The sequence below is a fragment of the Mus caroli genome, unplaced genomic scaffold, assembly GCF_978045245.1.
Source record: "Mus caroli unplaced genomic scaffold, Mus_caroli_1 scaffold_2, whole genome shotgun sequence".
Taxonomy (NCBI): domain Eukaryota; kingdom Metazoa; phylum Chordata; class Mammalia; order Rodentia; family Muridae; genus Mus; species Mus caroli.
This window is the reverse complement of record NW_028227257.1, coordinates 147,045,464-147,072,426: the sequence shown is the minus strand read 5'-3', so window position 1 is coordinate 147,072,426 and position 26,963 is coordinate 147,045,464. Positions and strand designations below refer to the sequence as shown.

The 26,963-nt window shown below is 49.9% G+C and overlaps 1 protein-coding gene across 2 annotated transcripts in view; it reads right to left on the bottom strand.

Annotated features, from left to right (window-relative positions):
• Window positions 1–26,963, bottom strand: part of Mvb12b (multivesicular body subunit 12B) — a 158,527-nt gene that overhangs the window by 89,083 nt on the left and 42,481 nt on the right. For both annotated transcript variants that reach the window (XM_021153581.3, XM_085834999.1), the window contains exons 3-6: window positions 20,721–20,828; window positions 14,672–14,768; window positions 7,883–8,012; window positions 5,160–5,282 (exon numbers count right to left, since the gene is read on the bottom strand). In XM_021153581.3, coding sequence (XP_021009240.1) covers window positions 5,160–5,282; window positions 7,883–8,012; window positions 14,672–14,768; window positions 20,721–20,828 — 458 coding nt within the window. The remainder of the gene's footprint in view (window positions 1–5,159; window positions 5,283–7,882; window positions 8,013–14,671; window positions 14,769–20,720; window positions 20,829–26,963) is intronic.

Below are 26,963 nucleotides of genomic sequence, written 5' to 3'. Positions count from 1 at the left end.
CCCAATCATCCGTCTAACTGAATCCATCAGTAAATTCCTGATTAACTCAGCACCATCATGATCTAGTTACACACACACTGACAGTCTCACCCCCAACACTCACTGGAGGCCACCCTTCACCATCTGAGCATCACTCGGAGGCAGGTGGATCTCTGATCTACATAACAAGTTAGGTTATGTAGCTATAGAGAGAGACCCAGTCTCAAAAAGAAAAGAAAGAAACCTTGACTCCCAAATCTGCAGCCTTGCAACTTCCCCCTTCCCCTTCACTCACGAGTGCTGTGCTTTCTCTCTGCTGGCTAGCCATTTAGATGTCTGGAGCCAGCTGCCTCTCTGTACCCTGCACTTCAGCAGCTTTTACATAACTCCACTGAACCTGACAGGTGGGCCGGGGATGCAGTCTGGCCATACACAGCAGGGTGCGTGGTAACAAGCTTATCACCACACACATACACAGAGACACACAGACACAAGCACACAGACACAGAGACATACAGACATACACACACAGATACACACAGACACAGAGACATACATACACAGAGACACGCATACACACAGAGAGACATACAGAGACACAAACACACAGACAGAGACATACAAACACAGACAGACAGACACAGACACACTCAAACACACAGAGACACACACAGAGAGACACACAGACACAGGAATACACAAATATACAGACACACACACACACACACCTGCACGCACCCACCCTCTGGGCCAGGTCTCCTGATTTGGCCCTATACTGTAGGCCATGTGACCTTAGAGAGGTCCTATTTGTACCACTGCCTCCTACCTCCTGGTTGCCATGGTGCTGTGGCTATGGAGTTCTATCTGCAGGATCAATCCTATCCTCTGGCACAGCCACTCTCTCTAGTGACTGTGTCATCTGTGGGTTTGGTAAGCACAACTCTGACTCTTATCAGGTTCCGATTCCACTGCTCAGCAAGTGGGGTCAGCAGCCCACCAAGCAACACAGGCACGCGGGGCTCCTGGCACTCTCAGCCATGATCCCCGAGGCTTTACAAACCTGAGTTCAGGCAGCTGCAGAAGCTCTCCATTCCAGCGGAGTCACACATGGAGTCCCCATGTGTGAGAGGGCATGGGGTGCTCTGTTGTCACATGTGAGTCCCCATGTGTGAGAAGGCATGGGGTGCTCTGTTGTCACATGTGAGTCCCCATGTGTGAGAAGGCATGGGGTGCTCTGTGGCCACATGTGAGTCCCCATATGTGAGAGGGCATGGGGTGCTCTGTTGTCACATGTGAGTCCCCATGTGTGAGAAGGCATGGGGTGCTCTGTTGGAAGACGATTCCATTATTGGTACACGTGCTCCCAGGTGGCAGCCCTGAGCAGAACAGACCTCTTTCAAGGCTGGCCCAGTTGGCTGAGGCCAGCCCAGAGATGGGTAGGGAGATAAGTTATCAGCCCTCAGCCCTTAGGCACCCCATCCTACTGGATACTGTGTGCAACACTAGTGGGCAGGGGATGGATGCTTACTCCCTGGAGGGAGATACAGGTTCCAGGTCCAAGACAAGACCAGAGATCTAAGCAGAGTGGGTGAAACTAGGGCTCACTGGACAGAGGATGAGTTCTGTCAAGACACTTATGTGGCTTCTGACACAAACTCCACTGAACTCAATATCTAATTTGCCGACATCACCAATGAGCATCCTGCCTACCCAGAGATCTCTGTGCAGGAAGGCAAGGGGGAGGGCTCTAGATCAACTTTTACCATGAATGCCTCTGCAGCAGTGGGGAGGCCCAGGTGGGAACTGCCTGCTCCTGGGAAAGATGACAAAGGTGACGGCCTGTCACCTGTGAAAAGGTCAGCCAATGCCCCTTTTGTCTAAAGTAAAGTTAGAAATGACAGCTCTCCAGAAAGCTGCTGGGAATGCTTAAACCCAAGCGTTGGCAGAGAACATGTCCTTTGCTTTTGAAACTGACTCCCAGGCTCTTGCCTGCCACCACCTCATCTCCCTCTTGCCTGTGGCTCCCACCCAGCGTGCCTCCTGCCTCCTCCTAGCTGGCCAGTAGAGGGCACCCCATCACCACGCTCCTGGCAGCTACGCTTTGGTGCTTGGATCAGGTGTCCCCACACAAAGACCAGGAAAGTGTTCCGATGTTTGCAGTTTAACGCTCCATGGGAAAATTACGAAATTGCTATATATTCGATGATGTCACCTACATAAAAGTACACAGGGGAAAGAGCTTGAAGGAAATGTAACAAAAGGTTATGAGAATTTCCTCACTGGAAATGGGCTTTGTTTGCCCATTATTTTCTATATTCTGCCAATTTCCCCCAAGCACTCACTGCTCTGTGATAGGGATGGGGAGTCATCTGGAGGGGAAGAACATGGGGTCCTCACTGCTGAAAAGCATGGGTTTTACACTTCACATGTGCTGGGCCAGTGTGAGAGGGGCTCCCCAAGTGACCTGAGCAAGGCAGCCCAGCGGTGGGAGGGGCGGGGACGGGTAAGACTCACGAATAAGACAGGAATGGGGGAGTGCATAGGGGGGAGGGTGCTGGGTACCCATCTGACTTAACTCTGGGGCCTGGAGCTGGGAGACAGAAGGTCACCGAGTGGGGGAGGGCATGGTAGGGGGGTGCAGCCTATGGGGGAGAGCGGTCTTCATGTCACCTTAAAGCCTGCACTCCTTACTGAGTCTCTTACAGAGATCCAGCATCTTGAGGAAGAAAAAAAGTAAAAAAAAATCCACACTCAACCCTTCCTTACTTTAATAGAAAATTCAAGTAACCACTGATTCTTTTCTTTAAAAAAAAAAAAAATCAAAGAATCTGAATAGGAAAAGAATAAAATTCAAGCCAACCCACAAAAGATAAAAACACCAAACCCAGATGACTTAAGAGGCTCCCACAGCATGCACCCTGCCTGTAAATCAACACCCACCACAGAGGAGCTGGAGACACAGCACCATTTGCATACAGGGGGATCCTCCTGAAAGCCAAAGCCGGCTGACTTAACTCAGCCAAATTAGAATACATTTTATATTGACTATTTTGACATTTGTTTTATTTGGCAAGTAAAACAGAACTGATCCAATTTCCTTGCAGCCATTGTAAACCATAAACTGCACCCAGGTCATAAAATGAGTATTATGAGCACTCTGTTGGATTGTGCCACCTTCCAACCCCACCAGCTCCCAGAGTCCTGCTGTGACAGTAGGTGACCTGGCTCTCCTGTGACAGGCAAGCTCAGGACAAGCACTCTCCCTGTCTCCTCTGGGATAGTAAGAGCCCTGTACTTTTAAGGTTTCTGTCAACTCAACATAAGCTAGGGTCAAAAGGAAAGAAAAGAGCCTCAGCTGAGAAAATGCCTCCATCAGATTGGCGAGTGTGGGACACCCCAGCTCTGTGGGATAGTGCCACCCCTGGGCAGGTGGTCCTGGGTGCTCCAATGAAGCAGGCTGAGGAAGCCATGGAAAAAGAACACTCCTCCATGGTCCCTGCTTCAGTTTCTGCTCTGTTGTCTTTCAATAATAGACTGTGACTGGGATGTATAAGCCAAGTAAACTGTCTTCCCCGGGTTGCTTTTGGTCCATGTTTTTCCACAGCAATTGAAAACAAATTAGAATGGCTTTATTCCATGTGATAGGAATTAGCATCTGCCTAAGGTGATGCCCATTTCTGGGCTCCTCTAGACCACATGTCTTGGGGGACTGGCTCTAGTTATTCAAGGCAGTGGAGTCTTAAAGGCTCAGTAGTCTCTGCAGCTGACCATGGGCACCAGAGCCTGAGCTGACCCCGCCCAGCACAGATGAGGACCTGAAATGATGCTGGCAGAAGTTATGGTGACCCCCTGACCAGTGGCCCAGGACAGAGCCATGATAGCATTACCAGTCAGTGAAGAAGGAAGATGTGCCCACCCTGTGTCATGCCAGCCCCACACTCCTGAGCAGAGACAGACTCAACTGGTCACCTTTAAACACTGCTCCTGGTGTGGGAGGCCTGCACAGAGTACAAAAGACTCTGTCTTTTGGTCTGGGGTCACTACAGTAGCCTCTCCCCAGAGAGTGGATGCTCAGCCTGGAGGGACAACTTGCATTGGGCAGAGCAGCCTATTGAGGGGAGCTGCTCCATGGGGTGGGGGAGGGGCTGGCTTGGCACCCATTCTGTCCTGCTAAAGAAAGACACCCACCTCTTCCCATGGACAGCTCTTCAATGTGGTCTCATATCACCTCAACCCGCAGTGAGCCATCTGTCATCCCTCCTTCCATTCATTTCTGCAGTCTCTCAGACTTAATTCACAAGTGCTATCCCTATCAGCTTCCCCAGGGACGCCCTGTTTCTTACTTGTGGGGGCCTTTCCTCAACTGCTGCTTGCAGAGTTCAGACATATTACCCCACTAGCACCAGTGCAGTCAGCTGCAGAGCGGCCTCCCTGGAATTAACTATTATTATAATTGAATGGAATGTTCTGGAAACTCACTTCTGTTTAAGGACTGCTTCTAGGGATGGCTGACCCACCCTGCTGGGTGTCAGATGAGTTGCTGGCAGAGCTGAGAGGGAATTCTGCCCTTGGGCGCTGACCACCTGGCTGCCACACACATCCCTGTGTGTATATAAGCTCATTTGAATGGCAAGCCAATTGTTTGCTTGTTTGTTTTGTTTTATTTGGTTTGGTTTGGTTTTTTCGAGACAGGGTTTCTCTGTGTAGTCCTGGCTGTCCTAGAACTCACTCTGTAGACCAGACTGGCCTTGAACTCAAAAATCCGCCTGCCTCTGCCTCCCGAGTGCTGGGATTAAAGGCGTGCGCCACCACGCCCGGCTTTCGGTTTGGTTTTTGAGACAGGGTCTTACTATGTATGTATCCTTGGCTGGCCCGGAACTTGCTTTGTTGACCAGGCTGTCAAGAGGTCTGCCTCCTGAGTGCAGGATTAAGGGTGAGAAGCCACACCTCCTGCCGTGTTAGAAACCTGTGGCATACACACAGTATAGAATATAGAGTGCACTTTACATAAGTGGAATTCGTGGATTTCTGACCGTGACTTTTTAAGGCCCACGTTTAGACTTCTGCAAATTTTCAGCTATCTTTTGCACTGTTTTAGCTGATGCGTAAGTGGGTGTTTTCTACGTTGTTGCATGGCTCAGACCACGTAAGTGCATGATGAGATCCCAACAAAACCTCACCTGGGAAGGTTTGGGGCTGGGGTGGAAGAGGCTGATGACTGGGAGGGCGTGGCGGGCTGAGACGAGTCATGGTTTCTTGGCACTCTGCCCATTCGGTACCAGATGCCCATGCTGTTCAGTTCCCTGCAGAAGAAAAGAAAAGTCTCAATGCACTGTTGAGCTTGGAGCACTGACCTGAGCAACTGAGTTAACTGTTACCACATTTATGAGCTGCCGTAAACCCCAGGGAGGCCCCAGCACCTCTCTCATGCCCTGGGTGCTGCACCAGAGCCTAGCAGGAGTGCAGCCGTGTCTCGAAGGCAAGCCGTTGTGATGTAACCATCTTCACCCACTGAGCATGCTGGCCTGCCTGCTCCGGGTGCCCTGCCTTGCTTGCTGGCCTGCCCGCACCCTTTGCTTTGTCAAGACTTGGCCCTTAATAGCTAGGAATCACTAAACTTGGCCTCACACCAAGGTCAGTTGGGATAATGGCCACAAGCCATCAATCCGGAGGCTCACAGCTCACAAAACAGCACAGCAGAGTAGATCCATCGTCTCCTGTGGTGTGAGCCACTGTCTCCTGTGGTGTGACAGCCACTGTGGTGTGCCCTGATGCATTGTCTCCTGTGGTGTGAGCCACTGTCTCCTATGATGTGACAGCCACTGTGGTGTGCCCTGCACTGCACACCTGATGGGAATGAGGCAAGCTCACCCTTGGCAATGAACAGGATCATTTCTGCTGCACACAGGCCCTCCCTGCTGCCTCAGAACTGTGTCTATGGAAATGGAAGCCAAGGGACAGCATCTCTTCAAAAAATAAAAGACATTTATTCTGTGGGTCCCGGGTGTAGGCTGGAGGCTGTTTTAAACCTGACCTTGCCTTAGTAAGAGCGAGACCAACTACAGCAGCAGCAAGCTCACCCACCTCCACGGGGCCTCAGGCTGCCTGCTTCAGTGCAGGCTGTGTCCTTTCTAGCCTGAGCTATCTGCTTCCCACAGGGCAAGCACAGGCCTTCACCATGTGGCACCTGGATTAAGTGACTTTGGTTCTAAATCCTCAACTCACTTCTCTTAAAAATCATGCTTTCTCTAGGAAAGGATGCTAGGCCCAAGATGAAATAAAAATTATACTTTTGCAATTAAAAAATATTATCAAGGAAGAAAATTCTAGTTTTATAAATTGACAAATACTGATGAAATCAATTCTTCAGAATTGCTTAAAACAGAACTGCATCCTCTTAAAATAGTATTGTAATAAGAGATGTAAACAGTAGATGCAAGTCTGCTTTAAAAGTGTGGTGGTTGGGGGTTGGAAAAATGGTTCAGTAGTTAAGAGCACTGACTGCTCTTCCAGAGGTCATGAGTTTAATTCCCAGCAACCACATGGTGGCTCACAACCATCTGTAATGAGATCTGATGCCCTCTTCTGGTGTGTTTGAAGACAGCAAGAATACTCACAAACATAAAATAAATATTTAGAAAAAAAAAAAAAAGTGTGTTGGTCGTCTGTTCTGAGAGTGCGGAATCCACAGCGGAAAGGACTGAAGGGACCTGAGCTGTGAGACCCCAGTCTCAACCCACTGGGTGCAGTATGCACCCAGCCCCGCCCCTGACCTTGTACCTCCCTGCTCAGACTGGCACAGCCGCCCCCTCACTACTCTTCCTTGAGCTCCACTGAACTGGTCCTTACTCCTAGCTCAGGCTGATCAATGAAGGGAGGACCTTTCCGTGGCAGAAGTAACCAGGAAGGGGTGCTCCCAGGACCCTGAATTCTAGCATTGTGATGGGAAGCTCAGGAAGGCAGACATCTTGTCTCTGGACCCGCTTCTGAAGGGTGGCTGCAAAGAGACAGCAGTGTCATGCCTCCCTGGAGGAACAGGTATCAGGTAGGGTCCCACCAGAGGACTGAGGGGACAGGAAATGAGGTGTTCTCATCCTTTGAGTTCCAAGCCTGGCTGCTGTGTCAGCCAACAATGCTTCCTCTGGCATAAGCCATGGTGGGTGGGGCTTCCTGCCACTCAGTCTCATGGGCCCAGAATGAAGTTCTGGGATCTGCCTGTACTCAGAGCTTGTGGAGCAGCTGTGGGTCAGGCCCTGATCACTGCCAAGGCAACTAGGACCCGATGGCCCAGCACTCGCCCTGGTGTGTCCACAGGTGACCTCCCTTCCCAGGATGTGTCACACTCACTCCCATCCACCCACCCAGGTCAGCTTCTCCTCAGAGCTGGTGCTCATCACTTGGAGATCTGTGCTCAGTAACCCTGCCTGGTATCTGAACCGGAGCAGCTCACAGGCCATGGAGAGAAGTTACAGTCAGAGACGACCTTGTTCATCTTCTTGCTCACTGCTCATCTCTCCCTTCAGAACAGCCTCTCTGTGAGGGCAGGGCCCCTCTCCCTTCCTCCCTCGCCCTCCCTTCCCACACCACCTGTTCGTCCAGTGGCACAGACAGGTTGGCTGTAAAATGGCCCAGGTTGATAAGCGGCATGAGGAGCTGAGGCTCACAGTGGCTCAGGGCAGGATGTAGAGGGGCCTGAAAGGTGACTGCACAGGGAAGAGCAGACCCTAGCTACCGCGAGCAGCTGCAGTGTAAGCTGATGTAGGCTGAGGTAGAGTCAGTGGTGAACACCAACACGGAGCATAGCTGAGTCTTGTGAGCCACACTGACTTCTCAGTCTTGGGCCCACGAGTGGCTCAACCGCTCTCAGGGGAAGAGACAGCAGGTAGGAAGCATCATGACTTACCCGATAAACGTGTACTGGGGCGGTGCCTGCTTGGTCCGGCCCATGATGCGGATGTCACAGATGGCAGCTTCAGTTGAATCGCGGGGAATAAACTTAATGCAGAGCCGCTTCTTCCTAAAGACCACCTCCTCTAAGGAAAGGAGGACAGAAAGGCGTGAGGCTGCTGGAGATGCCCGCCTCTCCCTTCAGGGCTGCAGAAGGGGAGGGCCACCCTGTCACTTGGCAGAGGGACTAAGCTCTGCTCCCTGCCCTTGCTGAAGCCCCCAAGGACAGGTGATGACAGCCAAGTACACTAGTCACCCTGCCCTGTGCCCAGGGCCTGGCCCCAGATGCGCTGGCCAAGACTCCCAGGTTGCCGCCATGTCCCTGCACGGCTTCCTCAGGCCACACCCACTGGAAGGCCCCTTTTTCATTTTTTAATATAGAAATCCTCAATCATATTCCATGGGGTGAGACCTGCAGGCAGGACCACCTGCCCCTGGTCAGCACTCTGGCTCCTGTCTCCACTCTGGTCACACCTCTACCTTTCCTGGACACAGGGAACAAATCCCCAATGCTACATCATGTTACCCCACCAGGAGGCATGGCTGCCACATCCCTGCCACTTCTACTAACAACAGGGGAACTCCTGAACTCATCCACAGTCTGAAATTCAAGTTTCTCCATCAGTGCACAACGCCCTGCCCCACTCCTTTGTCTGATCACACAATGCCCTGCCCTTTGTCTGGATTTACATCCAGAGGCTGTATGCTCTGGAGTGGGCTGTCAGGTCTCTTTGGTCCCCTTTACTCTATAAGTCCTTCTCTCTGCTCCCCCTTCCTTTGTGGCAGAGAAAGGCAGGAACAAACAAACAAACAAACAACAAACTAAAACAACAAAAAACAAAAACAAAAAGCCCAGTTGTTCTGCCCTCACCCAGGAGCCTATCAGAGCTGGCTAGCTTTGGCCCAGTGCAGACCTGGGTCTCCACCCTCCTGTGTACTGCTCTGGTGGCTGTGGCTTTTAGGATGCTCGTAGCTATGAGCCAAACATCAGTTCTAGGTTTCAAAGCATTGGTCTCCTGTTGTACACGCCTCTGCATTGATGAGTTCATGTTCTTCTGTCTAAAACGTGGCTTTTCTTCACCAGTTCTTTGAGCCTCTGATGAGGGCAGTGGACAGGAAGGAGAGCCAGTGTGTGGCTCTGTGCAGTCACTTGCTCAGTCTGGGCACAACGGCTGGTGCTTCGCAACTGGTGACAGTGCCCATCTGTGGTTCTGAACTTTTCCCAACAGTCCATAAATCTTTCAGTTGGATTTGTGGTTTTTAAATTTTTTTTTTACCATTTTTGAAATTAAAATGTAATTATATTATTTCCCCATTCTTTCCTGTCTATACCCTTCTCATAACACCTGGCCTCTACCTTACTCACTCTTAAATTCATGGCCCCCAGCCTCTTTTTCTTTAATCGTTGTTATGTATACATTCCTAAATATATAGATATAACCTATTCAGTCTGTATAATGTTTCTTGTGTGTACACAACATCAGGGCCTACCACTCGGCACTGGATAACCAATTGGAGGGGCTCTTCCCTGGGGAGACGACTTCTCCCACTCTCAGCATTCCATTATCTGTAGTGGGTTTTGTTTGAGGCAGGGTCTCACTATGCAGCCTAGATCAGCCTCAAACTTGTCATGCTCCTGTCTCAGCCTCACAAATACTGGGATTACAGGTGTGTGCTCTGCCTGTATTGGATGTTACCTAGCTCTGCCACTGCTAGCACTGGTACCTCGGAAGTCACGTAAACCCCCTGGGTCTCAGCTTTGCCATCTGTACAAGGGACCTGTCCAGTGGAAGCCCACTCCAGAGCAATTCAGGTAAATGTCATGTGGTACTATGGTTTCCTGGCCAGTTCTGGACACACAGTAAGTGCTCAATAAAGAAAAGCAAGAGACAGTCTTGTTGCAGGCAGGCAGACAGAAGAGTGGTCCTGTGGACCTGTAGAATCAGAGTATTGTTGGGTCCTTGCTAGGTTTTAGGAAAAGGGGGATGTGTTTTTAAAAGGCCATGCTGAAATGCCCAAATCCTGTGGGTTCTTTCCCAGGAGTGAAAGCAGAGGGACACATGGCATCTTCAAGCTGTAGAAATGTCTCTAACCCACATGGCAAATATCATCCTTGAGGCAGAGATGGCATCCTGGAGGACGGGGGTGCAGAAGCAACCTGCCACTATCAGCTCCCAAGTTCAGGCCCTAAAGGAGATGCGCTAGAGACCTCCTGTGGGGTAACACTTGGGGCAGGCATTGTGCCTGCCTTTGCCACAGTTTGGCTCCATGCCTCCACCTGCAGCCAGCCCGGTTAAGACCAGATCCACTCATTCATTACACATGCTTAAGCAGGCCTCATTTTAAGTAAACATATTATACATAGTCAATAGAAATGTGTTCAGTCATGCTAATGAACACAGGGAGAGTACACAACACTTTACTAAAACAAACAGTCTTCCAGGGTTTAAGTGCTGTATGGACTGCAGCGGGCTATATTTTAAATTAATTACAGGAGTCTCATCTTTTTGGCTGACTTCATGAAATCAAAGCTTTAAGTGCTCTCAGGAGATACTGGGCTGACCACGAGGCTCTTGGTCCCCTGGGAAGTCTTTGAGAAATGGTTCTTGACTGGAGGTGCTTACACCTGTGATGCAGAACCCAGGGCCCACTGGATAGCAACTAGTGCAAACGTGGGGACTGGCTTCCCTCTCAGAGCACGGGCCGCAACAGGGCCTCCTGACTGAGCTCAACAGACAGAAAATTCAGAATAGGAAATCCCTCGTGGCTATGCCATATATCCATACAAAAGACATTACACATCAGTTAGCTGTCAGAAATGAACATCAAGGAAATATTTAAAACTTTGAAATCCTTAGGGAGAAAACAGACCAGGGTTGGATGCAAATCAGCAAGGCGATTTTAATTTCCAAGCAGAGCCCTCACCTAAGAAGAGGCAAAGCTAGCAAGCAGACATTTACAAAGGAGGCAGGCTTACTAACAAGCAGCAAACTATAAATAATATACAGTTTAAATAGTAAAGCAACGTAAGAGGCAGAGCACCAGGACCAGCGGGCGACCAGTACTGAGCAAAGTGACCTGAAGGCTGTGAGATATCAGCTGGGCAATAAAGCTTATCCTGACAAAACTCACTCAGCCCACAAATCCCTGTGTGTGATGGAGCCTGGAACGAGCTGGAGATGGACCAGTCCTGCCGTCCTATCCTCAAAGAGCAAGAGAAGTAGCAGAGACATAGGAAAACTTGAAAGGGACCAGGGTGCCCCAGCAACACTACAAGGCAGGGAGCATCCTTCTCACCTGACGAATGGGTAAACTGAGGCAGGGGAGCTGCTTGGGGTTCTACAAGCACAAGCTGCAGAGCCAGGCTGACTCCTAGGGCACAGGAACTAGAGTCCAGGTCAGTCCCACAGAGGACTGGAAGGCAGACAGGGCACATCCCTCGGTTTCCCACTTGGGATCCAGACTCAGGTCCTCTTGTTTGTGCAGTGTGCACTTTATCCACTGGGTCCTTTCCCCAGCCCGACATGACAATGTGTAGGAGTTACCAGAAACAGGCAGAAACTGGCTATGCAGAAAGCGCCAGCCAGTAGGGACAGGAAGGTGGAGGGCTGGAGGCAATGTCTCCATGTGGTGACAGAAGGAGCATGGTGGCAGACACCTTGGATTGTGTACTGTAAATGGGTAAATTACATGGTATTTAAATTGTATCTTAATAAATAATTATTGAACAAATCCTGCTACATAGATATATAAAATCTAGATGTGCAAGGTGCTTAGTACCTGTGTGTTTGGGCATACATGTGTGTATGTGTTTGTGCATGCATATGCATGTGCACACATTAGTATGTTGTATGTGTGTGCATGTGTATGTATGTGCAGCTACATGTGTATGTGGGTATGTATATGAATGTGTATGTATGCCCATGTACATGTATCTGTGTGCATGAGTGTGCACATGTGTATATATGCATATGATTATGTACATGCACATGAATGTAAACATGTATGTATCCATGTGTATTTATGCACATGTGTGTATGTGTGCATGTTCATTTGTATGCATATGTGTCTGTGGGTACGTATGTGCACATGTGTGTGCATGCATGTGTATATATGTGTGTATAAGTGTGTTCTTGCTTTTGGCTAAGATATAGTTACTGTGCCTTATATTTCTCATATTAAAATAGGCCTAACACCCATCTCTACTGAGCTCTCCTAAAGGTAAAGTGTCCTCATGAGGCTACAGCACTTAACGTGGGGCCTTACATGAAACATAGCAGATATCAGTGCCCTAGTATTCGTTGCTAGGATAAAACACCCTGGCCAAAGGCAATGTGAGGAAGAATGGGTTTATTTGGCTTACAATTCCAGGTTAGAGCCCACTACTGAGGGGAAACCAAGGCAGGAATTCAAGCAGGTAGCCATGTCCCATCCACTGTCAAGCGCGGAGAGAAACAAATGTATCCTTGCTTCCTCCCTGGGTGCCTTAGGCAGCCCAGGACTTCCTGCCCAGGGAAGGTGCCATCCACATTGGACTTAGTCAGTTAACAATCACAACAATCCCCTGTCACCCAATCATACCCAGAGGCCAGGTAATACTCCAGTTGAGACTCCCCTCTAAGGTGATTCTGGGTGATGTCAAAGTGACAGTTAAAGCCAACTAGCACCATGACATTTTGCTAGGACATGGCCCAACGAGCACGTGAATCAGCCAGTGAGGGGCCGCTGCTTTGCTGAAATAAGTTGCCATTGGGGGTGGCTGAGGAGACATGGAAGCTGCTCTGTGTGGAAACAGCAAGCAAGTGCTGGTCCAGAAACGTTCACGGCATGACGATGTGAAAAGAATCACAGACCTATAAATAATGACCAAGAACAGGGTACAGAATTCCATAAAGGAACCTTAGATGAGGATCTCTGTTTTCTTACTCCCCGTTTCGCTGCTGTGGCGTTGGCTCATGAGTAATTGTAGTGACAGTTTTGGAGTTCTGGTTTCTTAGAGAAACCAGAAACATAAGAATGTGTTTTAGTTTTAATCCCAGGAGTAGAGATCTGATTTATGATTTGCCTTGTGCTGTAGGAGAGATGTGGTTTTGCCAGCTGAAGATAGTTTCTATGATTGTGTGACATTTGGAATTCTGGGAACTTTTCAGATGCTAGGGCCCCTAGAGGCAGGGTTGGTGGCTGTTGGTCCTTCAAGGAGATTGCCTGTGGTTTGTTAGTAGCCATGGTCAAAGAGGAAGCAAAAGGAAAGAAGTTAGATGTAGGGATCTCTCTCTCTCTTTCTCTCTCCCTGTCTCTCTCTCTGTGTCTTTGTGTGTCTCTGTCTCTCTCTTCTCTCCTTCTTTCTCTCTGATCTAGTGACAGGGTGAAATGGGGAGACTGGGATAAAGGTCAGGAAAAGAACCCACAAAGTAGCAAAGACTGACTACAAGTAATTATAAATAAAGCAAGTTCATGTCCACCCGAGTAAAGAAGCTCAGATACACCAGGCTTCCTGACACTACCTTACCAGCCCTGCACTCCAGGACCAGAGTCCCCAGCACTCCAGGACCAGAGTCCCCAGCACTCCAGGACCAGAGTCCCCAGTACTCCAGGACCAGAGTCCCCAGCACTCCAGGACCAGAGTCCCCAGCACTCCAGGACCAGAGTCCCCAGAACTCCAGGACCAGAGTCCCCAGCACTCCAGGACCAGAGTCCCCAGTACTCCAGGACCAGAGTCCCCAGCACTCCAGGACCAGAGTCCCCAGCACTCCAGGACCAGAGTCCCCAGCACTCCAGGACCAGAGTCCCCAGCACTCTAGGATCAGAGTCCCCAGCACTCTAGGACCAGAGTTCCCAGTACTCTAGGACCAGAGTCGCCAGCACTCTTAGGACCTCAGCCCCAGCACTCTAGGACCAGAGCCCATAACACCCACAGGATCCCCACAGTTCCCTGCAGCTTAGCACAGTGCCGTGTTGCACAGTGGTTGGAACATCCGGTCTAATTTAAATCGTGGGTTTTTTGTTTGTTTGAATTGTTGCTAGTGTTTTGTTTTTTAACTAGCCAGTGTCTCATGTACCCCAGGCTCAGAACCTGTATGTAATGAAGGATGCCCTTCAATCCCATCTCCCAAGTTTTGTGATTACAGGTATGAGCCACCACATCTGGCTCCAATTTAGGTCTTAACATGCTCTAACTTGAAGTCTTTCTGGGGCCTGCCTCTTGTTCACTTTGTGAGCCACAGACTAGGCCTAGAGCTGTTCCTTGCAGCCCCAGGGCATCTTTTGATCTCTGCCCTCCCTCCCTTTTGCTTCAGGGTCTTGTGCTAAGCTTGGCACTCCCCAGCACTCCAGGACCAGAGTCCCCAGCACTCTAGGATCAGAGTCCCCAGCACTCTAGGATCAGAGTCCCCAGCACTCCAGGACCAGAGTCCCCAGCACTCTAGGATCAGAGTCCCCAGCACTCCAGGACCAGAGTTCCCAGTACTCTAGGATTCTATGAGTTGGTTGCTGAGGGCAAACCAACTGTCCCTAGACTCCCTGCTCTGTCCTTGAGTGAGGAGGCATCAATCAAAGACTCTGCTCACTTGAAGGCCAAGGACCCACATACTCTTCAGACACAGAGAGATCCAAGGTGGATGTCATAAGTGGCAGGATTCCTTCACCATTTTCAGACTTCCAGAGAGAAACACACAGAATATTTGCAAGCCCACAGGATGGAGGTGGCTGCTCCCAAGGCAAGCGTGTTTGTTAAGTGTTGACTCACGTGTATCCACTGTCTCTTGGATGGGGATGAAGCCCACAGGCAATGTGTCCTTGACATCGATGAGCTTCATGTCCACCAGCACATTCCCCAAATGACTCTTGGGAAGAAAAGACAAGACACACACTGAATTGGAACTTAGTCTTGCTTGCAGTCCTGGCTTCAGGAAGCATATTTCACACAGTGGCTGCTGCAGCTTTACCACAGCAGGTTAATTGGAGAAGATGATACTAGCATTTACCAGAGACTCTAGTGTACCTCAGAAAGGAGATTCCATCTGTGGAATCTCAAAACCACTCAGCAGAGGGTAGGTGTGTGCACATCCCTAGACCCCACCACTTCTCAGGGTCAGAGCGTTTTAAACAGGGGAGGTTCTGAGATGCTTGCAAGAGAGGAGCTGTGTCTAAACTGAACAAGGTCTGATCGCACACCTGAGGGACTGTTGTTACAAGATACATTTTACAAAATCCCAAGAATCATAGACTAACTGAACGGGAGGCAGCCTGGCCACCTCCGTACCCCACGCCTTCTGAGATACCTTGCTAGGGGAGCTCATAAGAGTGCCTATTTAGTGCTGGCAGAGGGCCCACAGTGCACAGTTTCCATAAAGACATTTTTGAAGATGGTTGGTGGCGCACCATTCTGTAATTGCAAGAGAGAATTCTTTGCAAACACGCCAGCCTCTGTAGCCCTCACACACCAGCCTCTGCAGCCCTCACTTCATACTAGAAACAGCTCTTAAGAAATCTGCCCTACATCTTAAACATGAGGGCTGCTGCGGAGATTACATTCACGTCTTCAGAGTCATCTCAGCCTCGTCAGAGCCAGTTAAGGCAAGAATAATGGGTTCCCAGCCCAAATCTCTCCTGTTAGGATTCCAGTAATGTGCTGTGTGTGCCCACATTGCAGAGGCACTGTGTCCCCCCAAGCCCAGCTTGACTGCAGTCCTGGACTAACATCTAAGGAGTCAGCCCAGGCTCTGCCCTCCCAGGAACCTCAGGCCAGTATCCCCTGTTGCTCAGAGATGGACCTAACTTCATTCTGGGCTTCGGAAACCCTGGCTCCACTTCCATCTTTACAGCATATACATCTCTGAAACCCACACAGGGGACATTTGCTTTCTGAATGAAGCCAGACACTCTATCTTTAAGATCCTTTTAACTTCCTATCATTTCATAATTGCACATCATGGTGATCTGAGTCAGAACAGCCTCCACTGGCTCACATATTTGAATGTTTAATTATCAGAGAGTGGCACTATTTGAAAAGGATTAGGGGGTATGACCTTGTTGGAGAAAATGTGTCACTGGGGTGGCCTAATCTCTCTCTCTGAGTTGGGGGTCAGGATATAGCTACTGACCAGCCCCACATGTGCTGCCGTGCTCCCTGCCACCATGACAATGACCATAAGGAAGCCTCCAGATAGATGCTTTCCTTTCTAAGAGTTGCCCAGACTATGGTGTCTCTGCACAGCAGCAGAACAGTGACTAAGACAGACCTTATGAAGCATCCATCCACCTACCACCTTGAAAGACTTATTTAAGAAGCTGTACACTATGGGTCCTGGCTGCCACCACTAAATAGGAACCAAAATGATTTTTGCTCCTTCTGCTCGCCCAAGCTGGCATAGCTCTTGGCACACAGTAGGGACTCAATAATTACTGGCTAAGTATATTGATGTTTGTGGCAAACTTTTCAACAGGGTGGGTGGTAGCAATCATAAACTGAATCAGACTTTCTCAAATGGCAAATTGAAACCATGTCACCCAAATTCCCAAAGTTTATTATTAGTTATTATGGCCTATAAGTAAAACATGCCTCGAGTTGAAATTCAGAAGTCAGAGTGGCCTGTATAGCCGTGGCCAGCACATCCACGACTGTACCATCAGACATCTGTCCTTCTCTCTCAGCATCCCTGGGCTTGCCAATGGTGTTCAGGAAGACAGTATCACTGAGGTGCGGCATGTGGGGAGTGGGTCCTCTCTAATGTGGAATAGACTCCTAACTACACATGAAAGCTGGGCCCAGCTGGGAACCATGGAAGAACCAGCTGCCTCTGGAGCAGCCCAGTCTAATCCACTGTCCTCTGTTCCCTTCCCCTCCCCGCTCCCCTGCTCCAGGCAGCTGCTCTTCCATGTCATCACTGCTTCCTGCACTGAGAAATTAACACCTGGGCACGCTCTGCTGCCCCCTAGATGGACGGGCATTCATCAGTATCATGCGGGATTCCATGGAAGTCAACTGCAACCACTTAGCCACCTCATCTCTTGAAACAATGCCTTAATCCTAAAACCCAAGCACTGGGGGTGTGGCCACTATACAAGTGTTGGGAAACCCGTCCATGCACACACAATAGAGGGCTGCCCTGCTAACGCTTCCTGCAGCCTGAGGGTGTGGCCCTCTTCCATGGGGCTGCCAGTCTGCAGGGTCCCCCTCACGCTCCCCCCCCCCCCGCCTTTTTTATACATCATAGGCCTTCAACACCATTAATTTTCCTGGTTCCCCTCCCCCACTGGCGCTCTCTTTCATTTCCTCCTCATAAATATGAAGAACGTATTCCCAATCCTTGCTGAGCAAATGATTCATACCAGGGGCCCGACATGCACTGACGCGGGGTATTTATATTGTCTCTGGTAGCCAGTATTCGCTAGTATACTGTAATTATTTTTGACAACTTTGCATTTAAGGTAGCCACAGATAACCAACTTAATATTCAAATGTTCATAAATCCTTCTGTTTAACATCCTCCCTACCTAATCTATGCACATTATTATTACAGGTAACACAGAAAGTGCGGGGCATGAAAAGTGCAATTAATCTCCCTCCTTCCCAGGAAGCGGTGTCACTCTCCAGCCAGGTTTCCATATTAATGGTCTGATTGGGGGGAAAGGAATTTAGGATTCAAAGGAAGCTCCCCAAACTCCTATGTTGGGAGTCTCAAGTCAGCTAATTAAGCTGTGGCCTGCTCTGGAGAGCCCACACCCTCCCAGATGGTTGTAAACTGGTGTTCTGCCAAGCCTGTGCTCTGACTATAGACCAGGACATATAGGCAGCCACCACCGATGAGGATGTGCCTAGCTCCTGTCTCACTCAAGGGCTGGCAAATAGGCTGTCATTCCCCCGAATTTGATCCCAACGCAATTCTGTCCCCTGGTTTGTCATCTGGATGCAGTAAAGGACATCCACTCCTCTTCCGGTGCTGAGGATGGAAGTGCTAACTTGGTTCCTGAGTACCTGGGCTTCAGCCAAGGGCAGGGGTGTCTCTTGCTGCCCTTCTGGCTGGTAGCCTTATCACCCCTAGAGCCCAGCTAATGATGGGGAGCAACGTGTTTTCTGGCATTTTCTGGGGCTGAATCCAGGGTCCCGTGCACACTAAGTAAATGTTCTCCCATTGCCCTCAAGCTGAGGACTGTGTTTTCTATAATCCACCCCAAACCAATGAGTCCAGTGCCTTCCCTGCACCACAGTGAACTTGCTGCCCTAGCTCCCAGGGCTTCATGAACTCCTGCCTAGAAGGTCAACAGCTCGCAGATTAAGGAATAAATGTAACAGATCCCAGTGTAAGTGGCCCAGGGACCACGGCTATCCTGAGGCCAGAAACACTATCCAGGGCTGTGGTGCTTTTCAGATGTGAACACTTGGTCTCCAGCTTGTGGGGCTGTTAGGGAGGGTGAGAAGGGGTGGCCTTGCTGGAGGAGGTTCATCACTTGAGAGTCGAATGCTAATGGTACTTCTAGCTCTTGCTCTGCTCCAAGGATGGGAGCTCTCAGGGTCCTGTTCTTATCACCATGCCTGCCACATGCTGCCTGCCATGCCTCCCTACTGTGATAGATGTTTATCCTCCTCAGACCACATGCCAAAATATCTCCTTCCTTTGATAAGCTGCCCTGGCCATGGTGTTTTATCTTAGCAACAAAAAGTAACTTAAACAAGGCATTTAACCAAATCTTCAGGACTTCCTCCTGAGAGTCCACAGGGAAGCAGTGGCCAGCAGACAGAGCAGGGACAACAGGAGGGAAAAGCAGAAATGGCTTTCTAAAGGCATTTGGGTAGACTCCTGGGACAGAGAGCCTGAGGGCGTGGGTGCACGAGGGTGCACGAGGGCGCGGGTGGGAAGGATACATGTGTTAGGTCTACTGATAACCTCATGAGCTCAGCATCTGTAAGGTGATGACGCCTCACCCCTGCTGTGTGGAGTCCCCTCAGGCGACAGTGGACCCAAAGGATCTGTGCAGACACACCACAAGCGCTGTGCAGGTGCCTACCCTGACTCAGCTGCCACCATCCTGTTACTGAAAATGCACTCAAAGGCTGGTAGGAAAAAGATTTCCCCATTCAGTCATATATTACAAGCAGCAAAGGTATTGCTCTTATAATTAGAGGGAACTTAATGGGATGACTTTGCCCCTCATCCTGAACACGCTAAGAACAATATTCAGAACAAAAGATTACCAAAGAGCAACAAGTGCTTACAGTCCACATTCAGAACTGCTGAAGGGACAACCCAGACCTGGCAGTGGGGTCCGAGGTTGGAGAGCTATGATGAAGAAATGGGGTATGAGAGAGAAAGAGGCCGTGAGGGACAGGGAGGCTATGAGGGACGGGGAGGCTGTGAGGGACAGGGAGGCTGTGAGGGACAGGGAGGCTGTGAGGGACAGGGAGGCTGTGAGGGACTGTGAGAGACAGGGAGGCTGTGAGGGACAGGGAGGCTGTGAGGGACTGTGAGGCTGTGAGGGACTGTGAGAGACAGGGAGGCTGTGAGGGACAGGGAGGCTGTGAGGGACTGTGAGAGACAGGGAGGCTGTGAGAGACAGGGAGGCTGTGAGGGACTGTGAGAGACAGGGAGGCTGTGAGGGACAGGGAGGCTGTGAGGGACTGTGAGAGACAGGGAGGCTGTGAGGGACAGGGAGGCTATGAGGGATGGGGAGGCTATGAGGGATGGGGAGGCTGTGAGGGACGGGGAGGCTGTGAGAGAGAAAGAGGTCGTGAGGGACAGGGAGGCTGTGACTGACCAGGAGGCTGTGATAAAGAAGGCTTCTTTCATTTTTCTATTTGGCATATTTTATACTGTTGTATTTTTAATTTTTAACTACGGCCTATATTACCATTATAATTACACTTAGAAATTGGTGAAAATGTTTCCAAAGTAAGTATCTGGATTATAAGAGATAACGTATCACCTCCTCCAGAGGGTCATGGTGGAGAGCTAAAGTGGTCATCTTGGGAAGCCATTATAATTACACTTAGAAATTGGTGAAAATGTTTCCAAAAATAAGTATCTAAATTAGAAGAGATAACTTATCACCTCCTCCAGAGGGTCATGGTGGGGTGCTAAAGTGGTCATCTTGGGAAGCCATTATAATTACACTTAGAAATTGGTGAAAATGTTTCCAAAAATAAGTATCTAAATTAGAAGAGATAACTTATCACCTCCTCCAGAGGGTCATGGTGGAGAGCAAAAGTGGTCATCTCAGGAAGAAATGAGGTGCAGACACAGGCTGGCCTCCCTAGGAATGCTTTTGGAGAGGGCTTTAAGCTTCCCCAGTTCATGTGCTCAAGTACTAAAAACCAGTATGAAAAAACTGTACACAGGGGGCTACCTCTCCGTAAAGACGAGCTGCCCCACGTCACACAGAGGCTCTTTAGAAACAAGGCTAACATCACGTCTGGGGACTATCATGGGGCAGTGGGTATCATGGCCCCTCCACTGAGCTGGTCTGCCCTTTGCAGATGCTATCCATCCCAGCGGCCCGGGCAGACTCTCCCATCCCTCGTGCCCGGGAGTTGTCACTGAAAGCACAGAGAGGGGAAGTTCCCCGTGTCCTTTGGAGAACACATCTTAATGGAATTCACTGTGCACTTGGGGATGTGGTTAATAATGTTGTTAATAAATGAAACACAGCGCTGGCTGCTGATTCTACCCTGTTCACTGAAACAATAGATAAATTAATACAGCAATGAACATAAACCACACACGAAAGAGAGGACGCCCCAACCAGAAATGGAAATTAGTCCTGCCCACTCAGCAAACGGGAACCACCGGCAGACTCACATTCTCTTTAGAAAATGATCTTGTGAAACACAGGTATCTGGTAACCTTGGACTTGAATAAGCCGTCCTTCCAGAGATCAGCGTCCACGCCATCTGCTGTCTGCGCAACCTGCAGCAGAGAGACGGAGAAGAGGGTCACAGGTAAGAGGAGACAGACCCGGAGCGTGAGCCCCCTGAGCGTGAGCCTGCAGCTCCTCTACCTGTTCCAATTAGCATCGGCCCCAAGTCTCCTGGCATCTCATTAGTGCGCCACACTCAGCACCGGGAAGAACATTTTCAAAAGGGAAAAGGGGAGACTGTGAAAAATACAACTTCTAAAAATACTGTCCCTGGGGAAGCCATTGATTAAAGACACCCTGACAGAAATGGTTCTAACGAGCAAAGAATAGCTTTTGTTGTAATGGACTGGGAAGGGACTGGACGGTCAGCACATTAGGCTGTTTGTTGCTATTTACATGGGGCGGACATAGGGCACAGAAGAAAGCCACATGGGGTGGAACTGCACCTGCAAGGGGCACCCCCTGCAGTGTGGACGATGTGACCTCCTGCCCACAGGAGTTAGCAGAGGGAGCTTCAGTAGGGTTGCTGTAGGGGCTGGGGTGGTAGGTCAGAAAGCTGGCTCCACACTACATCTTCTTGATATAAGCTCCCAAAGTGGAATTCAAGGTCAGAAACTATATCATGATAGGAAAATAAACTAGATTCAGTTGATTCCATTTCTGGTCTCACTAGGAAGCCTCTCTCAGTTCTCCTTCAGGACATAATCCTGAGTAAAGCGAGCTTTTATTTGCCTCACTGGGCAGGTGGTATTAGCATGACATCCAGTGTTGAGTGCCGGGTACACGGAGTTGACAAGGAGACTGGAGAGAGGACCCTACAACTCCCTTCCTGCCTCACCCAACTGCCCTACATCACAACAGAGAAGCCAGGAGACCCAGGGAGCAGCTCCACACGTGGGCATGGGCATGGGCGTGGGCATGGAACGGCTGCAGGCAGCCCGTCCTCTGATGGAGCCACGGCTGCGCTTCTGAAGTATGCATGGGGAGATGGCCTTGAGCTGGCCATCATGGTGGACAGATGAAAGTGGCTCCATTCCCATGAGGGCACTGTCAATGGTCAGCAGCCTCTAACACACACACAGTTCTCACTACATCCCCAGGCCCAGCACAGCTGCCACCCTGGAAGCTGCCTCAGAAAAGCCGAAGGCCAGCTGACAAGAGAAAAAGACTTATTTCTCAGACTGAATAACTGACAGTTAACAAATCTGAGGGTAGAGAAAGGAAAGGTCACTATGGCAAGAGGAACCCGAAGGCTCGTGAGAGAGGCTTCAGAGAGCAATGGCAGTGGCCTTAGCCACAGTCACTGCTGCACTAGGCAGACACTTCTCAACCCACTCACACAAAGCCACTGGTTAACCTGAATGTCTCCCCCAAAGTCAGATGAGCTAATAGTCTGTGGGCACAGGGAAGGACCAGGACCCCTACCAGGGAGCAGGCAGCATGGAACTCAGAGGCAGAGCTGAACTTAAAATGCAGCAGCTTAGTGAAACCATGCCCGATGTAAAGTGGGCGTGGGCACGCTGCCTTCCCCAGGGGTTGCTGCCTTCCCCAGGGGTCACAGGAGATGCTACAGATGCAAGGCACTCGCTGGTGAGCACCTGCCAAGATGACTCTGCTTCTAGACTAAATGTGAGGATGTTGTGGAACCAGGCATTTAACACTATCACTCACGAGTCCTAACTTGTCCCACAGGGGTTACTTGTGATCTCTGGTCCCAAGATTCCTGCATCATCTCTGGGACTCAAATCTGTCCTTTCAAAAGTGAATCTTCTACCATCGACCAGGACCAGAAGGTGCCACTCTGTGCCAAGTACTATGCCTGACACAAAGAGGCTCAGTGGATGCTCACTAAAGGAATGGGCGAGCAAGGCGACCACCCAGCCAGAGCTGTAAGAAGCCATGCCTCGTGCAGCTTCCCTAAGCAACACTGCTCCCAGGACTGAAGCCAGCAAGCTAAGCAGGAGGCTCACCCTCCATCCCTTCCAGCTCACCACTCTCCAAGGCACATTGCTGCCTACTACTGAGACCACTGCCCTGGGCACTGACCCCAAGGTGGCTGCCGAGCGCCTCTAGTGCTGAAGGAGGCTGACTTGTCCTGGTAGCTCAGGCTTGGAGTCAGCTGGTGCCCAGGGGACACCAGTTCCTTCAGTTGTACCCAGTGTCTGCCCTGTCACAAGATGGGACTGCCAAGTAGAGACTCATCAGATATCTGTGACACCGCCTTACAAGGGGGACAAGAACATGAAACATAAAACAGGCAACTCAAGAAAGAAATTGTGTCATCAAACTACTGAGACACAGTAGCAGAGGGAAAACCAAACCAAACCAGCTCAGCCTGGCAGAACAAGGTTCACTTATCTAAACTGGGAAGTCTGGAAAGACATCTTTCCTCATAAGCCTCTGTCAGGCTTTCATAATTTGCTTTGCTTTGTATTTTTAGGTTTTTGTTTTAAGACAGGGCTTCACTTTGTGGCCCAAGGCTGACTTTAAACTCGTATGTATGTATGTATGTATGTATGCATCTATCTATCTATCTATCTATCTTATTTACATCTCAAATGCTGCTCCCCCCCCATCCTGGTCTCTCCTTTCAGAGTTCCTCCTCCCATCCTGACTTTAAATTCTTGATGATCCTCCTGCCTCAGCTTCCTGAGTGCTAGTGTGAGCCAGCAGCTTTTACTCTTTAAGATAGGGTCTCTCTGGAGCCCTAGTTGGCCTGAAACTTACTATGTAGGCCACAGTGGCCTGAGATTCACAGAGATCTGCCTGCTTCTGCCTCCTGAGCACTGGGATTGAAAGGCATGTGCCACCACCAAAGTGTGCATGCATATGTTGGTTTGTTAAAAGGCACATTCTAATTGGAAGAAGCAGAGAGCTGTGGTATGAGAGTCACTGGCCCTGCTAGCGGTCCACGATCTCATGCCTTGCTAGATGGTATCAACACATTTCCCAACTGATGATTATGTCTGGTAGCACATGCTACTGATTCCAGCCTTCTCCACTGCCAGCATCCACCATCCACTTTGGGTGCCCAGTGTTGGAGCTGCAGAACCCAGGGAAGCCCTGAGAGGGGGTAAGTAATAGGGACATCAGTGTTATTCGGACCTCATAGGCCCAGCCTTCCATTTCCTCCTTTGGCTGTCACAGAAAATAAGCGATTATCAGAGGGCTCCCAGCAGCCCTTTGAGCAGTGTCCCAGCTGCCTGCAGCTAGCTGATATGCCTAGATATAAAGGGCCAAAGCCAAGTGGGATGCTCTCCCCTGGCTAGGGCTAGGCATAGGGCGGCAGCCTACTGACAGTCCACTGTTTGTCAGGCACAGTCAAATGACATGGGGAGCACCACCACCCCCAAACCCACACCAGCTTAGATAACTGAACCTGAAGACAGCAGCAAACTTACTCCAGTCATTCAGTATGCTCAAAAACCCAGACCCCTAGGCCCACTGCTGGGAAAATGCGCTCAGGACGTTTGACACACCTCCTGCAGGCTTATCTGGAACACAGAAGGGCCCAAGCAGACAGGGAGAGGCACATTAAAGACTGCCCAGCTATCACTGTGCTGAGGGAAAGCTGGGAGGGCCAGCTAAGTGTTGAAGGCTATAGATACAGGGACACTTGAGACACATTTTGAGGCATGGCAGTGCTTGGGCTTTGCTTTGACGGCAGAGGTGTGAAACTGTACTATGGTTCAGTGTCTCCTCCAAAGCCCAGACTGGTGTGGGTGCCACTGTGCTGTGAGGCTGAAGATGTGGGGCCTAAGAAGGTGCCTAGGCCAAACGGGTGCAGCCCTTGGAGAGGCACTCATGATGTTACTATGGGTAGGTTGCTGTGGCAGGGGTGTTCACCTCATACATTTCCTCTGCACTTCCACACTCTGTGACATCTGCTACACTAATCCAACACAAGAAAGCCGTCATGGAAAATAGCTCCTCTATCTTGGGCTTCCCAGACTCAAGACCCCAGAGTCAAATGACTTCCATTGTTCATAAACGTCCAGTCTGTGGATGCTATAGCACAATACAGACCACAGTAGCTGAAAACAGACCGAGACATAGCAACACAAATCTTCATGCCAAACCATTTCCTTATTTTGTAAGACCTGAATCACAGGGGTGTTGAATGGCTTAAAAGATCTCTACATCCAGGTGTGACCCAGGGTGTCGTCAGGCTCTTCAGAAGCCCAGAGAGGTGAATGCCATAGGTTGCCAGGCCAGGGAGACAATGGAAAGATCAAGCTCACTGAAACCAGGATGATTCTGAACTCTGCCCTAGGGAGAGAAAGCACGTTGGTCCATCTGAGGCCCGGATGTCCTCTTCCCCCAGTTGCTTCTCACCACACATTTCTTCTCCTTAACTCCTCCGTGTAACCCCACAGTGCACATGACAATGCTCTGAGGAGATGAAGCTGCTGTCTGAGTTACAGATGAGGAAACCCAAGCCCACATGCAGTACGTTCACAGGATGACATATGCCCAGGGCTGTGCCCAGGATATGTCAGAGGGAAAAGCGCTTATCAAAGAGCACATAAGAGAATATGTGCAGAGAGCTTTCATAAGGCCATAGAAAAGGCAAACACTCTAGTCCACAGGCAGGCTGCACACATCAACCAGCAATGGTGCAGAGCCTCGCAAAGGGTGAGCAACCCCTGGCCTTGGCTAGTTATGGATCTCAAAGGGGCTCTGCCTAACAATCAATGCAAAGAGGTCCTAAGAACAGACACAACCATCACTGCTGTGTGACAAGAGGGAAAAACCAGAGCCCACTGAGAGAGGCTTCTGAGGGTAGAGGCACTTGCCGTCAAACCTGACAACCTGCGTTTGAGACCCACTTGGTATATGGAGAAAGCTGACTCCCACAAGTTGTCCTCGGACCTACTCACTCACTCTCTCTCTCTCTCTCTCTCTCTCTCTCTCTCTCTCTCTCTCTAAGGAATTTAGAGGGAGAGGGAGTAGGAGAGGGAGTAGGAGAGGGGGAGGGAGAGGGGCGCTCCAGAGTGGGATGACTTTGGTACCAAAGTCTGAGAACACACAATGTCCCAGGAGCTACGAGTTCTGCTTGCAGGCAGACTCTGAGAACATGGTGAGTTGTCCCTTGTCCCTTCACTGAGGATGCCTGGCTTCTGAGGCCATGCTGTCGAGGGCTGCTGAGGGAGAAGGGTCTCACAGACCACATGAGGCACATTCATCACAGGGAAGGACACATGATAAACACATAAACGAACAGGAGTTAATGCAATGCCTGACAGTGAGTTTTTAAAAGGACAACTGAGAGCAACTTGGAGAGAGCGGGGAGGTGTGCTCTGCAGCAGCTCAGCCTGGCTTCTGGATGGGAAGAAAGTGACCTGGAGACCTGCAGGAAGGGAGGGAGGGAGGGAGGGAGGGAGGGAGTCCCTCCTGGAGAAGATGGAGGAGCCAGGTGAGGGGACCAGTCTGTGTCTTCACTAGGGCTCTCTGTTCATAAAGACAAACAAGAGGAAGAAGTTTCTTACAGGACAGAGACTGCTCATGGGGTCCAGTTTTGTGTTTTAACAGCTGTGGTCAGAAGAGGAGCTAGAAACTAAAATGCAAAGCACTGTTTAGCTTTAACAGCGGAGGCTGAGGATATACAGAGATACACAAGGCTGGCTGGTGGCCACCTCCAATGGCTCAGCAGGGCAAGCATGAGAACAGGAGTCTGGGTCATCAGAACCCAGGTAAAAGCCACAGAGATGTGGAACCCAGCCTGTTGCTCCAGCTCAGTGCATGGGAGGTGAGCTGGGGGAATCCCACAGCAAGCTGACTAGGCACAGGCCAAAATTGCAAGCCCCAGATTCTGTGAGAAACCCTGCTTCAATACATAAGGGGGAGAGCGATCAAAGAGGGCAGCAGAGCACATATGTATACACACTCATCCACACATGCACTCACACACAGAAACATGCAAACACACACACACACACACACACAAATTCATGCAAATAAATACATAACAACAGAGCATTTTATACCGTTCCTTTGCTTTGCTAGTGTATGTCACTTTTTTTTTTTTTTTTTTGGTCAATGAACACTTACAGCTTTTATGGAAAAACAACAATTGTAAGCTTTACTTGATGAGGTGAGAAATTGAAAATCTGCTAGACTGCAACTTGAGAAAATCCTGTGAATGAACCGGGGCCCAGCTAAACTTGTAGGATGCAGAGGGCCAG